This window comes from Leopardus geoffroyi, chromosome D2, assembly GCF_018350155.1.
Source record: "Leopardus geoffroyi isolate Oge1 chromosome D2, O.geoffroyi_Oge1_pat1.0, whole genome shotgun sequence".
In the NCBI taxonomy this organism is placed as follows: domain Eukaryota; kingdom Metazoa; phylum Chordata; class Mammalia; order Carnivora; family Felidae; genus Leopardus; species Leopardus geoffroyi.
Genome location: NC_059334.1, coordinates 12655859 through 12672372, shown reverse-complemented (window position 1 = coordinate 12672372; position 16514 = coordinate 12655859). Strand labels below are relative to the sequence as shown.

The 16514-nt window shown below is 38.3% G+C and overlaps 2 protein-coding genes across 4 annotated transcripts in view; one reads left to right on the top strand and one right to left on the bottom strand.

Moving 5' to 3' along the window:
• GPR137B (G protein-coupled receptor 137B) overlaps positions 1-7948 on the top strand; it is a 63326-nt gene extending 55378 nt beyond the window's left edge. The window contains exon 7 of the mRNA XM_045437272.1: positions 7854-7948. Within this exon, the coding sequence (XP_045293228.1) occupies positions 7854-7908 (55 nt within the window). The 3' untranslated portion in view covers positions 7909-7948. The remainder of the gene's footprint in view (positions 1-7853) is intronic.
• The window catches only part of ERO1B (endoplasmic reticulum oxidoreductase 1 beta), a 61895-nt gene that overhangs the window by 709 nt on the left and 44672 nt on the right, over positions 1-16514 (bottom strand). For all 3 annotated transcript variants that reach the window (XM_045437268.1, XM_045437269.1, XM_045437267.1), the window contains 6 exons: positions 12962-13054; positions 12589-12835; positions 11459-11528; positions 9161-9247; positions 8103-8236; positions 2218-2274 (listed from right to left, as the gene is read on the bottom strand). In XM_045437268.1, the coding sequence (XP_045293224.1) occupies positions 2218-2274; positions 8103-8236; positions 9161-9247; positions 11459-11528; positions 12589-12835; positions 12962-13054 (688 nt within the window). The remainder of the gene's footprint in view (positions 1-2217; positions 2275-8102; positions 8237-9160; positions 9248-11458; positions 11529-12588; positions 12836-12961; positions 13055-16514) is intronic.

The window sequence follows — 16514 nt, the reverse complement described above, 5'->3', positions numbered from 1 at the left end:
CGGGAGGAGATGCCAGCCACGTGTTTTCACGACACACTCAGTGCTCTAGTGTCCCTGCACAAGGGGGTCTGTGACTTAGAAAAACACATTATATCACAAAGATCATACAGTATCACCAGGCGCACAAAACAGAGGTTCCTACACGTACATTTAGGAGATACACACATACGTGAAAATGTAGGCTGCCCCCCCCCCATCCAATTTGCGGTAAAATAAAGTTACATAAATTTCAGCTTAAGAATACTTCACTTGTTTATTTTCTTGGTAGTGAAAACATCCATTAAAACCCTGAAAAGAACTGAATCCTAACCTTTTAATTTCCTAGAACTCACTCTAATATACAATTTTTCCTAAGCTTCAAGCAAATCACATAAAGAAAAAAAGCAATAAATGGAAATGACCAAGGATTTTCTCCAGTCAACAGAATTTAAATAACAGTTTTATCTTTAACGGAGGGAACAGTAAAGTAACACTACCAAACGAGTTTTTAAACTTACAGTAATAGACAAAGTGCAAAACTTTCACATTTTCTTAAACTCTGAATGAACACTAAGAATAATTCTTACTAATTTACCAACAAGATTACTCACTCACTTTTTACCTTAAGGTCCCCCTCTCCCACTGCACAATACTTACACTCCTAAGAATGAAAGGAAAAAGTAGAGAAGGCTCTCCAGTCAAGCCGGTCTGTTTTATTCGACTTAACAAACAAACAAGTCACCACCATCAACAACAAAAAACCCCTGGGTCTCTAAAGGTTAGAAATTGGGTAAGAAAATAATTAACTAGTGAGACCTTACTCCCCTTCAGCCATATCCCTCCAAGGGATGACCGAGTATTTTTAAAAGAGGGGTGAGCCAACGAAGCACAATTTAAAACACTCCACTAAATCATCAATGAACACATTTCAGACTCTGGCAGGTGAGATGTGGGTTTAAGAGCACTTCATAAAAGACTGAAGGAGAAATGTCCCCGCATTACTTCTACACAGATGCCTCCTTCCAAATTAATCTATCTCTAACAGCTTTAAAAAGAGTATTTTAAATATTAAGGATATCTAAACCCCAGCTTTAGAAAATAAGCTGAGGACTTGAGAGTCACTTGTTGGTACAAGTCCCACAAGGTACCATTTATATACAAGGGACTGAAAGGAAAAGAGAGGCGGGGACGGGGAGCATCACGGAGGCTTGAACTCCTCTACCAGCTCGAATGACCTACTGAAGATATAGGTTGACAGGGGATTGCATAGATTGTATTCTAAAATAAAATAAAAATAAAAATAAAATTCCTTTAAAAATGCTTAATTTAAAAGAGTAAATTTTGTGTATATAATGTTTGAAGGTGGCGTTACAGATCCATATAATCCCATTCACATTTTATCAAGGCAAAACTTAAATATTTACGCAATTTTTTTGTTTTCTCAAAGTGAACAAAAATTCTGTAATTCGAGTACGGACAGAGAAATACAGAGTCAAAGGAAATGGGTATATAGGATAGGCTCTAGGTGAAGACCTGCCCATGACACACTCGGGGGGTCCGGCCGGGCAGCCAGCACAGGGGATGGTGCTTTTTCACCTCTACTGAAGCAGGGCCTTTAGACCAAAACAGCCACAACAACAGCAACTAAAAATCTTACATAAACACCAGGGAAACTGAAGTTGAAGTCCTGGGGATGGGGATTCTTACACTGAAAGTACCATTCATCACACCGACGCCTCCATGTTACAGAGGGTGACACCCGGAATGAGGCAAAGCTAATCCAAACACATTTCCAAGATCACTGATAAATTTTTATCACGGATATCAGCTCTAAGCAACATTTGTTCTCTAGCTCTCTTTTTCCAGAACAGACTGCTAACAGTGTTATCAGGATGGTCATGTAAGTTGGACAACTGGAAATCAAGGATAATAGAGTAAGAACAAAACCAGTTCTAAACAGAATAGCAGAATATTCAACAAGTGGAAACATGAAATTAAACACAGAATTAGTATAATTTACATGTTTTAAAAGCATATACTTCATTTATAAATATCTCTAATTGACAATCTATTAAGAATCATAAATATTCAAGTGAACATTTGAATTTTCTCTTTAAGAGTTCAGAATTCTTTCTTCAAGTCTTTGAAGATTAGTCTCCTTCTGCTGAATGTCCAAGACTAACAGGCTTCACACAGTCACATTATGTCTCTAATTAGACATATAAAAGCCTTTATTACCTACTGTGTTGTAATAAGACTTTAAAATTCTGTAACTCTCTTATACTTGTAGAAAGCCTAGAAAAGAAGAAAAAAAAGAACATATTAGGACACTTAATATGTGCACATATTTCAAATTATTGATACTGTGATATGAGCTATAATTTGAAAGCAAAATCCAAAATAAAAGAAGGTAAGTAACACTGAACAATGGAAATTCCATTTTTAAATGAACACGCTGTAATTAACAAAGACTGACAAAACACACAGGTATGGTTCCTCAGTCTTGGCTTAGAAGGGGAAAAGGGAGCTATGTCACTTATTAACAACAGATTCTAGACTAATGACGGGAACCATGATATGAATAACTCATTACAATAAAGAATCTCAAATCATTTACAGTTGGTCATATAAATTCATGGTGCACCTTCCTCTCCAAATATTCAGTCCTTCCCTGTCACTCCCCAAACACACTATAGGTGACCCTTGAGCACAGGTTTGAACTGCAAGGGGCCACTTACACAAAGATTTTTTTCAATAAATACAGTACTGTAAATGTATTTTCTCTTATGATTTCCTTAATAACCTTTCTTCTCTCCAGCTTACTTTATTCTAAGACTACAGTACATAATACATATAATGTATGAAATAGGTGTTAATAGACTGCTTATGCTATTTGTAAGGTTTTACTGATCAACAGTAGACTATTAATAGTTACAATTTTGGGGAATCCAAAGTTATACGTGGATTTTTTTACCACATGGGGGGACTATTAGCCCCACAGGGTAAAGATGGTTTATTTACCTCATGGTGAATACCTGTGCCCTATGCCCATCAATATTGAAGGTGTTCAATAAGTAATTACTGAATCAGTTAATGAATGCATGCATGCTTCTGGGTCCAGGCCCAAAAATTCTGGAATGGGAATCACAAAAAATAATTCTATAAGCTCAGTTACCCTATGTACAATTTAGGGTTGACAGAATAAAGTCTAATGTTTTTCTTTCTGCATACTGTAGTATGTAGTATTAAATGTCTTTCTTTCCTCTAAGTACTTAATATGTTTTCTTATATCAAAAGCTTAGGATATGCCAGGCAATGTCCTGAGCACATCACACACATACTCTCAGTCATCATGAAAAAATCCTACAAGGTAGATAAAATTAACCTTGATGTCCTATTTGAGGAAAACTGAGGCTCAAATAAATCAGTAATTTTCAGCATCACCCAACTAATAGATGGGTTCCAACCTGTCCATCATACCCCATGACCACACAGCCTCTCAAAAAGTCCATGCTCTCTAGAGTCTCAACAATGTTTTCTTTATACTCTTCTAAGATGCTTGCAAGATGTGGATTAATAGAAAATGAATTCTTACTCTAATCCTCAGAATATTAAAGGATTGAAACAGTTTTTGATTATCAGAAAAAAGCAGTATAATTATTAAACAAAATAAATGTGTAAAATCATGTGTGTTAAAGTACCTACTTCTAAAAAAAAAACCTGTCAAAATACATATGAAGGTACAGCAAGGAAACCAAGGCCCAGAACTAAAGAAAAGAGAGCTGAGTAAATAGCAGGAGGGGTGTTCAGGATGAAAAAGCATGCTCGAAGTCTGATTTAGACACAGACGGCAGAGGATCAGAGAGCTCCAAGGTTACACACAAATTAACCACAGGGATTCCTTTCACCCAGAGACCACACACTGGCCAGCACAGCCAGGGGCCATCACAGCACAGTCTCTGGGGAGAGGAGTCCCAGACCTCACATCGTATTACCCAAGAGACGTGTGACACCTTCGTACACAGGAGGGCACGGGCGCACCTCTGTCTACCTGCTGCTTCTCTCTTTCAGAGGCGCGTTACAGGATATCGGAACACCCAACAGGTATATTAATGCCGTATGCAAACCATTTGATACAAATGTAGAAACTAGCAGAAAATGGCTGTTCGTGTAGGAAAGATACTCACAGAGCATTCAAGGTACAGAAACCACATTTTCCCTGGAAAATGGCTGAAATGGCTTCAGTTCAGTGGCTAGAACTGAAGACTGCGCATTGTATGTCCCTGCTCACCAGCATCACGTGACAGAGCAATGTGGTGCTGGGTGCCCTGAGCTAAAACTGTATTAAATAGGCTGTTGGACAGAGAAAACTATGAATTCACTTAAGTAAAGCTAATGCACAACCTCCCCGAGGTGTAACACAATAATTTGTATGTGTTAGTATGTGTTAGTGTAGCCAGTCATTTACTATTTAAATGGACTGAGGGGCGCCTGGGTGGCTCAGTCGGTTAAGTGTCCGACTTCAGCTTAGGTCGTGATCCTACGGTTTGTGGGTTTGAGCCCCGCATTGCGCTCTGTGCTGCCAGTGTGGAGCCTAGAGCCTGCTTCGGATCCTCCGTCCTTCCCTCTCTTTGCCCCCACCCCCACTCTCGCATGCTCTCTCTCAAAAACAAACATAAAACAAACAAACAAACAAACAAACACAAAAAACAAAAACACCCAAACATTTAAAAAACAAATGGACTGATAATCAGGTAAAAGATATAATGAACAAATCCCATAGCAATTAGTAACAAAAACTGTTACATTCTTTAAGGAAAAAGTAAATGTATAGGATTCCTACGAATTAAAAAAATAAAGCTCAACTAAGATTAAGAGGAGAGTGGGGCTAAGTTAATTGCAGTGTGTCCTTATAACAGAATATTGGCACATATTTAAAAGAGAGAGACAAGCCAAGAAACAGACTCTTAACTATAAGAGAACAAACTGATGGTCACTAGAGGGGAGGGGGATAGAGGGATGGGTTAAGCAGGGATGGGAATTAAGGAATGCACTTGTCGTGATGAGCACGTGATGTATGGAAGTGTGGAGTCACTATATTGTACAGCTGAAATTAATATAACACTATGTTAACTATACTGGAACTGAAAAACCTCATAAAAAATAAAATAATGCTTATGTATTTGGAAGTTGCTAAGACAGTAAACTTTAAAGCTTGTCACAAGAACAAGATTTCTGTAACTGTCATGATGGATGTTAACTAGTCTTACTGTAGTAAAAATCCCACAATACATACAAACAGCAAATCATTATGTCGTGCACCAAAAACTAATATAATATTTTCTTCTCAAAAATAAAAAGAATAATCCTTATTAAAAAATGTAATCATATCAGGAAATGATTGTAATACAATGCCAAATAGAACAGGAAAATACACAAAAAGAATGCTTTCAGCACTATGAACAACAGCCAAGTTATAGAAAGAGCCCAAAATGTCCATCAGCTGACAAATGGATAAAGAAGATGTGGTTTATATACACAATGGAATACTACTCAGTGATGAAAAAGAATGAAATCTTCCCATCTGTAACAAAGTGGATGGCACTGGAGGGTATTATTGCTGAGTGAAATAAATCAGTCAGAGAAAGACAAATAACACATGTTCTCACTCATATATGGGATTTGAGAAACTTAATAGGACCATGGGGAAAGGGAAGGAAAAAAAAGATACACACTGAGAGGGAGCCAAACCCTAAAAGACTCTTAAATACAGAGAACAAACTGAGGGTTGATGGGGGGCAGGGTAGAAGGGAAAATGGGGGATGGGCCTTGAGGAGGGCACTTGTTGGGATGAGCACTGGGGTGTTGTATGTAAGTGATGAATCATGGGAATCTACCCCCAAAACAGGAGCACACTGAACACTCTGTATGTTAGCTAACCTGACAATAAATTGTACGTATAAAAAAAAGTATGTTTCAATTCTGTTAACACATACACACATATATGCGTGCACACACAAATATTTTACTTAGAAGTAGGGGGAAAATACACATGAAAAATACCACAAATGCTGAAATAGTCCTGGGTAGTGGGAATATGAATGAGCTTTAAATTTATTTTTAAAATTATACTCTCATATGTTTTTCTAAATTTTTTATAATGACCATGAATTACTTTTATAATTGGGAGTGGGGGGGAAGAGGATTATTTTAAGAGCTTTAAAAAGCACATGAATAAACTAGTGTTTGTGTTTCCCTGGGGAAGAAAAAGGAGATTAAATTAGGCTGTGTCCTTGTGTGACCATCCCAGCCTGAGTGTCACTGCCCTTAGCAGAACAGTTTCCCCACATCCGGTGAGAAACAAAGACAATTTTTTAAATACTCGAAAACAAGAGCACTGAACCTCCACTGGTTTGTAAATCCCCATCACCAGCACCCCTACCATGGAATTCAGGTAGCATCCTGTAGTTTTAGAAGCACGGTCATGTCTAATCTCAGGCCATCATCACGTTAGCTCTGGGAGAAGACTTTCTATCATCCATCTGTCACAGAGAGGGGCACAAGCTGAAGAGCGAAGTCATTTGCCTGAGCTCACACGACCAGTACACGGCAGGCCTGGGATTCTAGAACTCCAAACCGCGGACTCAGAGTCCGGTTGTCTTTAAAGAACAGTAAGAGAGAACGCCAGGCTCTGGATACAGAACTAGAGCCAGAAGGGTTGCATTTATGAATATTCTCTAGGACACTCAGAGAAATCTGAGGACGTGAACATCTGTTTTTTTCCTCAATTTAATTTGGATTTAAAATGCTTAAATTGTTTAAAATCTTTTTCATTTAAGGGGTGCCTGAGTGGCTCATTTGGTTAAGCGTCCGACTTTGGCTCAGGTCATGATCTCACAGTTTGTGGGTTTGAGCCCTGCGTCAGGCTTTGTGCTGACAGCTCAGAGCCTGGAGCTTGCTTCGGATTCTGTGTCTCCCTCTCTCTCTGCCCCGCCCCAGCTCATGCTCTGTCTCTCTCAAAAATAAATGTTAAAAAAAAATTCAAACATCTTTTTCATTTAAATTTCATTTAAATACTTTTTTTTTTTTTTTTCAACGTTTATTTATTTTTTGGGACAGAGAGAGACAGAGCATGAACGGGGGAGGGGCAGAGAGAGAGGGAGACACAGAATCGGAAACAGGCTCCAGGCTCTGAGCCATCAGCCCAGAGCCTGACGCGGGGCTCGAACTCACGGACCGTGAGATCGTGACCTGGCTGAAGTCGGACGCTTAACCGACTGCGCCACCCAGGCGCCCCTCATTTAAATACTTTAATTCAGTTTCTCCTGTTCCATCTTACTCATAGGCCTCGTAAGTGAGTGAACTAAATTTTCCATCAGGCACTAATCGCTGATGTCCTATGTCCTCTGTCATATGCCTGAAATCCCAACCTACAGAGTCATCTTTAAATACACAGGAGCAACAGGTGATATCTAAGATGGGGAAGAGCCAATTTAATTTAATGGCCCCGTTTTAACTCAAAAATGCACGTTAAGAAAACCTAAAAAATGATTTCTGCATCATGTGGTTCCCTATTTTTTAAAACAATTCTTCCTTGACTTGACTTTGGGATTCTTTTCCTTCTGCTCTGTATTCTCAGTTCACTGGTACCGCAGGCCTCTCTGGGGGAAAACTCAAATTCTGTTTGAAACCATCCGTGTGCAAACCAAAAGCGAACTCTGTGTCCGTGCTGGGAGAATGGGGTAAGAATGAACGAAGGGAAAATGCCGCCTCGGCTTAGGAAAGAAAAAGCAGTGAGAAGGTGTCGTCTGTTTCTTTTATCACCATCTCAACCCAGCTTTCCTTTCCTTACTCCTGCTGCTGTGTGCCAACAGGCTACAGCCAGCTGAAGGGAGTATTATCAGGAGAGTATCTGCCCCACGACCCTGAGAAGGCGATCGGACTTTATTCATTTTTCCTGGGACCTGCGCAGACCCTGGACGGTGTGGACAGGTAGGATGCCAAAGAATTCTTTCTCTTTGTCAACCAAACAAAGCAAATGACGTTAGCAGAGAAGATGATCTTTGTGGTCCTGCTGAAGCCAGCAAAACCCAAGAAGTCTTCACTGTGAAAACCGTTCTTACCTCCCGAAAGCATTTAAAAGAGCAACTATTTCCTGTCGGGTGAGTTGGAAGCCTTTAGATGGGCTGTTCTCTGGAAGCTTCTGGATTTCTTTTTCAGAGAATAGGATCTTCAGGGCAGTTCCTAAACCCTGAGTCTAAACAAAATAGTGATACATGTTAACAATTAAATTCCTGTAGTAATAATTACTATAAAGGTTAAAAGGAATACACAGTCACTGTGATGAGAGTCAAGAAATTCATATCAACTGAACTTTTCACCAAAATGTTAAACTGCAAATTATAGTTTCTACTTCCTCACACATTATGTATATGATAAATGTATCTAAACTATTAAGGAACCTGAATAACTTAACACTTGTTGGACATAAATTACTAAGATGCTTTAACCTAGAAAATATCCCATTAGAATAACAGTGTTCAATATGTAACCCTGAAAGCAATCTTTATGGCCCCTAGCAATTCAAAACGTAGAAGCTATTAGTGAAAACCACACTTCAAAATTTATCAATTATTAGAACTAGAGAAAAAATTTTGTCTCTTGATCTTTCCAGGACTTCTTGTCATACTTGTAAATGAATAAGATAAAGTATCAAACAATCCTTTCACACTGAATAGACACAGAAATGGGCCTGCTTGGCAGAACTTCTCTTTTATGTGGGTTCAACCCCCCATCAGGCTCTGTGCTGACAGCTCAGAGCCTGGAGCCTGCTTCGGATTCCGTGTGTGTCTCTCCCTCTCTGCCCCAACCCCGCTCACACTCTGTCTCTCTCTCAAAAATAAACATTAAAAAAAGAAGAAGAAGAAAAAATGAATCTGAGATTGTACCAATAGAAACAAATACAATAAAACCAAAATCATTAACACAAACAGGAGAGATATTCTTACACATATAACACAGATTTAATATATTCATCTTTTTCATCGAAGAAGCAGGAAATCCACACTTTAGATCCTCTAATTTCAGTGAAAAATGAGGGCACTGTACTAAAAACCTGCAACTTCCCGGGAGGAAAATTTAAGGTTAGAAATAGTTTTAAAACAGAAGACAAAATACAAACCTGCAATTTCCCCCATAATCTGCATTTGTCACATCCAACGCAGTCCATTATTCGGGAGATGTTCTTGAAGTGTAAGCGGAACTCCTCCTAACGTGCAGGACATATTTTTTATGCTCATTAGAGGTTTAAAATTAAACTGCATTGGTCTGAATTGTAAGAAATAAAAGTTCTGAAGCTTATTAATGAAGGAGTTTCTCAACAGCGAAGAAGAAAAATATTTGCATTTGTGTGACATAACATGGCACATAAGACGGACCATAGAAATTTATACAAGTCATTCTATGTATTAACACAAATGTTTTATTGAGGTGCTACTCTCTACAAAGTAACACTACGGGAGAAACGAACGTAAATGATAGGTGGGTTTTACTCTGAAGGAACTTCACTGCTGCCTCCATTTGATATCTGCATAGAACAAGGGGTAAATACCTCTCTATTACGTTTGGCTTATTTTTCACATATTGCTTGGGTGAGGCCACATCGGAAAGCCGGCCTTAGACCAATGATCAATTTTCATCCTTCCCCTTAGAACCACACACTGTAATGGGTGCTCCATCAGCCCCGGTGATCACAGGGCTGTGCGATCCCCACATTTGCTAGACAGCCTCTGCAGGGACGGCTGCCTACTGGACCTTGTATTGTGCTGTAGTTGTTTCCTACACAGGAGAGACTCTAAATCACGGCTTCTAGGACTCTAAGACCAGTCTCCTCTGAGGCTAACACTAGTTAAGAGAGTTTCCTCATCTTTTGCATTTGGCAAACACAGAAAATAAATTTCATTTCATTGTACCCAGGTAAACATTTTATTGTATGAAGCTAGAGGCAAGCGGCCTGAAAACTCTGGCCACCAGAAGCCCTGTCTGCCTGCCCAAAGGGTTCCCAAGAAGCAGTATCCCAGCCACAAGACAACAGAAAGAACACAAGTCCTCTACTCTCCATTCTCATATAGTTTGTGTTCTCAGGAGCAGATGGAAAAGTGAACTGAAGTCCCCCTTTATACCCTATGAAAAACAGCAAACACAATTTCCAGCAATTTCTAGTTGAAAGCTAGTTCCTTTCTCACTCCCACCTTCCTCCTCCACAGAAAGATCCAGTTATCCAAAAGTATAACATTTGTATAAATACTTAGAAAATAGACAGCAATACAAAAACATATTAATGTTACATTACATACCACAACAGCAACATGCCCCTCAAATAATCATCAAACAAAACAATCTTCCAAAACTAAAATAGAGTTGTATTTAGTATACAGGGGACTGTTACTTCACTTCAGAAGCCCCTAGAAACCCCTTCCAGAGTGAAGCATCACTCCGTGCTAATTTAGTAGCTCTTGTAGTATATCCACAACTAAGACATCTCCGAGGCAAATGTGTTTCAGAATTCAGAATTTTCCAAATTTCAGAAATACAGTACATACAGGATTTATTACGAAACATGCCACCGGAGTGTGTGGCAAAACCTAGTCATCAAATACATTAATGTTTCTGTTGCAAAATGTAAGAATATTCATACAGCGCAATTTTTAAAAAACACTATGAATACTCGTGTATCAGTTCTGGTCAGGTTTTGCTCACAAATTAATTTGCACCAAACAGAAGAAAAACATTACCGTGTTGGAGCTTTCTGGATCTCAGAACTGCTTATAAAGGATTGTGGAGCTGTACTAGAAGACTATTTGCCAGTCCATTTCAACTATTTTTATGAACATTTTAAGGGTACAGTATATTCCCTAACATACTGTAAGCAAATGAAAATACAGAGCTGCTAACATGAAGTTTGATAAGGTTCCTTAAATATAGTCTCCTTCTGATATCCTAGGTTAGCAGGTAATTTTTTTGCCTTTTAGGTCAGTCCATAAAGACAAAGACATAATAGTTCCAGAAACTGGAACATTCCAGAAGATATCCCATTAAATAAACTTTAGAAAAAATACGGTATTTATTGCCTTCAGAGTGGCTAACAGTTCACGATTTTAGAATCAAAACAGGACACGCTGTGATTTTAAAGAAAACTTGCTCTCAAGATAAAGACCTTTAAAAAGACATTTACATTTACAAAGGTTCCATATTCATTGGTCAGAGTGACAAGTGAGGATTCACTGAGAGTTGGCCAGACCAGAAAGGAGAAAAGGGGAATTGAAAAGTACAGAGAAGAGGTTTTCTGTGTCATTTGTAGTAAAATCCAATCAGACCAACTTCAACAAGATAGAGAACTGGAAAGAGTTCAGATGGACAGGATTAAAACACAGCCAGTAAACTGCTCCCCACCCCTAGCCCCCAAGCTCAAACTTTTTACCTTTAATGACTTGGCCCCCTTTTTGTCACCTGCAAACATGGACTTCTCATCAAAGTGCATGGGAAAGGACCTGATGAAATGACAAGACTGTAAGTTACAGACGAAAAATTCAAGTGCTATGCAGTAGAGCTCCGGCAGAATTTTCTGTCCCTTGAACAAATGCTTACATGTCATAATTGACACGTGTGTGAAGTTCAATAGCACAGGAAGGTGGCAAACAGCTCACATGTAAACTACTCAATAAAAGAGTAAAACAACATAAACATGGCTTTGTAATTTAGAAGACTAATGTTTTAAAGAAATTACATGATAAAAAATAATTCAAGAAATGAGTTTAAAAGCAATTTATGTGGAAAATGTGCAACACTCTTAAAAAAAAGGTTTTAAAATTTAATGCATAAACACTTGTTAATCCAACTTTCCTTCATGCTCATTTTAACAACCAGTAAACTCAAATTTTACAAACTCAGCATTTTTAAAAGGGGTTATATTCTAGAAGGTAAAGCTAACAACAGTCCCTCAGGTATCTACCTTCATGCTAACCCCCTTAGAGCAGCATCTGAATTTAAACAGCAATGGGAAGAATACAAAACTGGCAGAATACATTAAAACAGCATTAAACTTTGACACCACATAAAATGTAAAGTTATGTTTGAAAATACAGGCCATTCGCAAGTGTGGACAGGCTGTTCTCCTTGCTCTGCTGTCCTTCTAAGCATTTTCCTTCTCACGTGTAACCCTCCCTCTTCCTAACTGGCTTTCAGGAATCAGTTTCTGTTGTATTTCAAGCACTACCTCATTCATATTCAGAGTGCAGAATTTCAGAATGCTGATAGTCAATTCTTACCTTGTATCTTTTTTTTTTTCAATATATGAAGTTTATTGTCAAATTGGTTTCCATACAACACCCAGTGCTCATCCCAAAAGGTGCCCTCCTCAATACCCATCACCCACCCTCCCCTCCCTCCCACCCCCCCATCAACCCTCAGTTTGTTCTCAGTTTTTAACAGTCTCTTATGCTTTGGCTCTCTCCCACTCTAACCTCTTTTTTTTTTTTTTTTCCTTCCCCTCCCCCATGGGTTTCTGTTAAGTTTCTCAGGATCCACATAAGAGTGAAACCATATTCTTACCTTGTATCTTGAAAGATATTCAGTAGAAGGGTTTTTGTGTCAGCATCTTCTTCTACATTTCCAGTGTAAAGATCAACAATTGAGCGCTCAAAATACGGGGCGACCTTTGATAAAGCTCGAAGCTCAATTAAGTATAAAAAGTACAGATTCTTAAGCCTTCTTGGACCTTCTCCCTTAGTTTCCACAGGGTCAAAGCGGCGTTTAAATTCTTTCATATTGGGTCCCCAGCTAGGTTTACCCCACGTTTCTACAGAGAAAGAGAAATACATAGCATACCTTTAGTAAGTAGGCTTTTTTCCCTCTCTAGAGAATATATATCCACCCCCCAAAATTTTTACATTAATAGATGATTTCTACATAAAAATGGGATTACCTTCCAAAAGATAATTTGCACACAGATGTAAATTGATACTAGCATGAAGTCCCGATATAAGCTTATAGAAGACTCTCTTCTCCAGACACAAACCTATTCAGAAAAAAATTGAAAAAGAAATCACATCCATTTAGATAACGGAAATACTGAATCAAGGAGATTCAGTACACAGGCTTATTTTTAAAGTTAAGGTTCAAGGAAATTAAAAACAATCAAGGAATAACAAAATGATTAGATCAAGATTCTCTTACTAGAAGATTCTGACTTCTGAATGGAGTTATGCACATGCTAACCTAATGCAGAGTAAGACAGAAAATGCTGGGCCCTGGAGGTCCAAGCAGTATGGGTGTACTTGACAAGTTCCCACGTTACTCAGAAAGCAGTGGCACAGACTTTTCATGGGTTAGGGCTAAACTGTAAGCCAATATAATTAGAAAGCCACTGCTTTGGCTTAACAGCTGTTTTTCCCTTTCCCTTTTCTATGGCTGTCAAGTCTCCGACCCTACTTGATTGTGGAGGAAGATGAGACCGCATTCCATTTCTCTTCTTCCTCCGGATTCTTTAGCGTGTCTTACTAATCTTCCACCCTACAATCCTCTAGTTCCACTGGACTATATGGTCCACTTGGTAAGGAGGCAAAACCTGGGAAACAGTAATCCAGGAATTTCAACCAAGGAAAAAACGTAGGTTGACTGTTCCCTCTGAGTAGAATCAGATCAGACGGAATACAGGAATATGATGGAAAATGATTTTATGTAGCCTTAAGCCACACAGGCTTTTGCTCAAACAGAGGTCAAGATAATTCCACTACCCTATCCTACCCCTACCTCCATTTTTACTCTTACTACAAAAGTACTATGCATTGTGGATGTACTTAACACCACTAAACTTAAAATAATTAAGATGGCAAAGTTTATGTTATGCATATTTAAATGGTAAATTTTGTTATGTATATTTAACCACAAAAAAAGAAAAAAAATCTAGAAAATATTCTTCATAGACAATTTTTGGAATAGATAAAAATGCAAAAACCTAGATTTTAAGAATCCACTGAATGCAGAGCATTTGGCTTTTTCCTTCTCTTACCATCCAACAGATTTTTTGTTTTTGTCATTTTTGCTTTTTGTTTTTGTTTTTTTTTTTTTGTAAACTCTCCCCATGGAGGAAAAATGAACTTCAACAGTGGGAAGGAACTAAGAAAAAACCTCACTTGTAAGCTGTGGGATTTTTTAAATGTAAGAGTACGTATGCGGCTGGCTTTGCATTTTCCCCAAGATGTTTTAGATCTTCAATTTACCCGATGTTCTACCCTATATGGCTGTGAAGCAAGTAGCTTTTAACAGGAAAATATAATTCTTTTGAGATCTCATTCCCTAATTTAGAATTCTTGCTAGAATATTCCCATTGTCATGGATGGAGACCAAAAAGTAAAAATTAAGTTCTTTTTTGCAGCTTCTTCCTAAAAGTATATGGCCCAGTTTGAATGCTCATGGTAGCAAGGCATATAAACATCATGAACAAGTTTAATGAACTACTAAGTACTAACTTTTCCTCTAGTAAAACTTTTCATTAAATCTGTTACCAAGTAGCAAAATGATCAGATGTATAGTTCACTTTCTTTTCCTTCTAACGCACCTCTGCAAGCAGTGTTTACAGCCAGTAAAGTGTCTAAAGACCAGAGAAGGGAAAACAGGCAAAGCACGGCTTGCGAAAATTCATATGCCTAAAAATAAGAACACAGACTGGGAGACAATTCTAATTTGCAAAGCCCTCAAAACCCTTTACTTGGAATGGGGACAGGTGAGGAGTGAGAAGGAGTAGAAATGTCTTTCCATAAACTGTGAAAATAAGGTAACTTTAAGCAAAATGGTTAATAATAGAAGATGTGCCAACTAAGTGTACCAATAAAACACACAGCACACCTTGTGGGAAATTGCTGGACAGCTCTTTCCTGCCTGCAGTCTGCTGGCAGGCATGACAAAGCCATCACAGTCATGTTAAGTAACATCTACAGAAGCTGATTTACAAAGGCAAAATTTACCGATTTCTATTTCTAAAAATACAGAGCAAATTCAACTATCCAATTTAGACAATGGTTCTCTTTCTTTTGGATTTAATTTCACCCAGATTCATTTTCAACAAGTGAATTACAGGACACGGATATGTAATTTTTTCTCTCATAAAAGGGCTAGATTTACTGTAACAGTATTATTGGATATTTGCACGTTGTTTAGTGATTTTCAAAGGCATTTTTATAGGCATCATCTACACGTACAGTGTAGGTGAATTGGATGGCCATTGTTAATCTCATGTCCCAGATGAGGGAACTAGATCTCAGAAAAGTTCAATCAGTTGCCTATATATAGGAGTGTTCTCTGAAACCATGTATCAGTATTCAGGGACTCCCATCAGTAGGACACTAGAAAAGTGGTTAATAAAGAATACCCTAGAAAATTCAATATTGCCCGTAAATCTCATTCTCATCCTCCATTATCAATATTCAGAGTCCCTTACCACCTCTCTCAACCTAAATACTACTCTTCACAATTTGTATCTTTAGAATACAGCTAATGAAATAAAATTAAGAATTTTCTTCCACATAGGCCATTTATCAATATAATTCCTAGTAGTACTGGCACACCAATAATGTTCACCTTAATAATGGCCAACACAGGTACATACTACATTAAAAAAGAGAAATCAGGGGGCTCCTGAGTGGCTCAGCTGGTTGCGTGTCTGACTTTGGCTCAAGTCATGATCTCGTGGTTTCTGAGTTGAAGCCCCACATCGGGCTTGCTGCTGTCAGCGCAGAGCCCGCTTCTGATCTTCTGTCTCCCTCTCTCTCTGCCCCTCCCCTGCTTGTGCGATCAAAAAAAATAAACATTTAAAAATAAATAAAAATAAAAAAGAGAAATCATTTTCACAAGGTAACATCACCAATTAGCAAACATAAAATACTTAGTTTAAGTCTACAGAGTTCCTATACAGTTATGATTTCCTCTATCATTCAACTTGGTTATCTTTCACCAACACATTTTAACTTTTGCTTTCATAAATTAATGACAATTTGGTAAATTTTTAAAAAGCATATACCCAGTTTTTTTTTTTAATGTTTATTTATTTTTGAGACAGAGAGAGACAGAGCATAAATGGGGGACGGTCAGAGAGAGGAGACACAGAATCTGAAATAGGCTCCAGGCTCTGAGCTGTCACCACAGAGCCCGACGCGGGGCTCAAACTCACGAGCCCTGAGATCATGACCTGAGCCTAAGCCGGACGCTTAACCGACTGAGCCACCCAGGCGCCCCTCATATATCCAGTTTTTAACTGAAGTTGTTAAAATCCTAGAATGCTTCAGTTTTCCATTACTAGTATTTATATTTTCAACATCAAAAAATGTAAGAGTGCAAATATCTACTGGGAGCTATATTGCTTTATCCTTTAATTAAACAAGTTTAGACTATCTTAACATGTGTAAACATTGTTTAATCTTCTGAAATCAAATGTACCTTCCCTCATTTTCATATATATAACAAGTACTTCCTTCCAACAA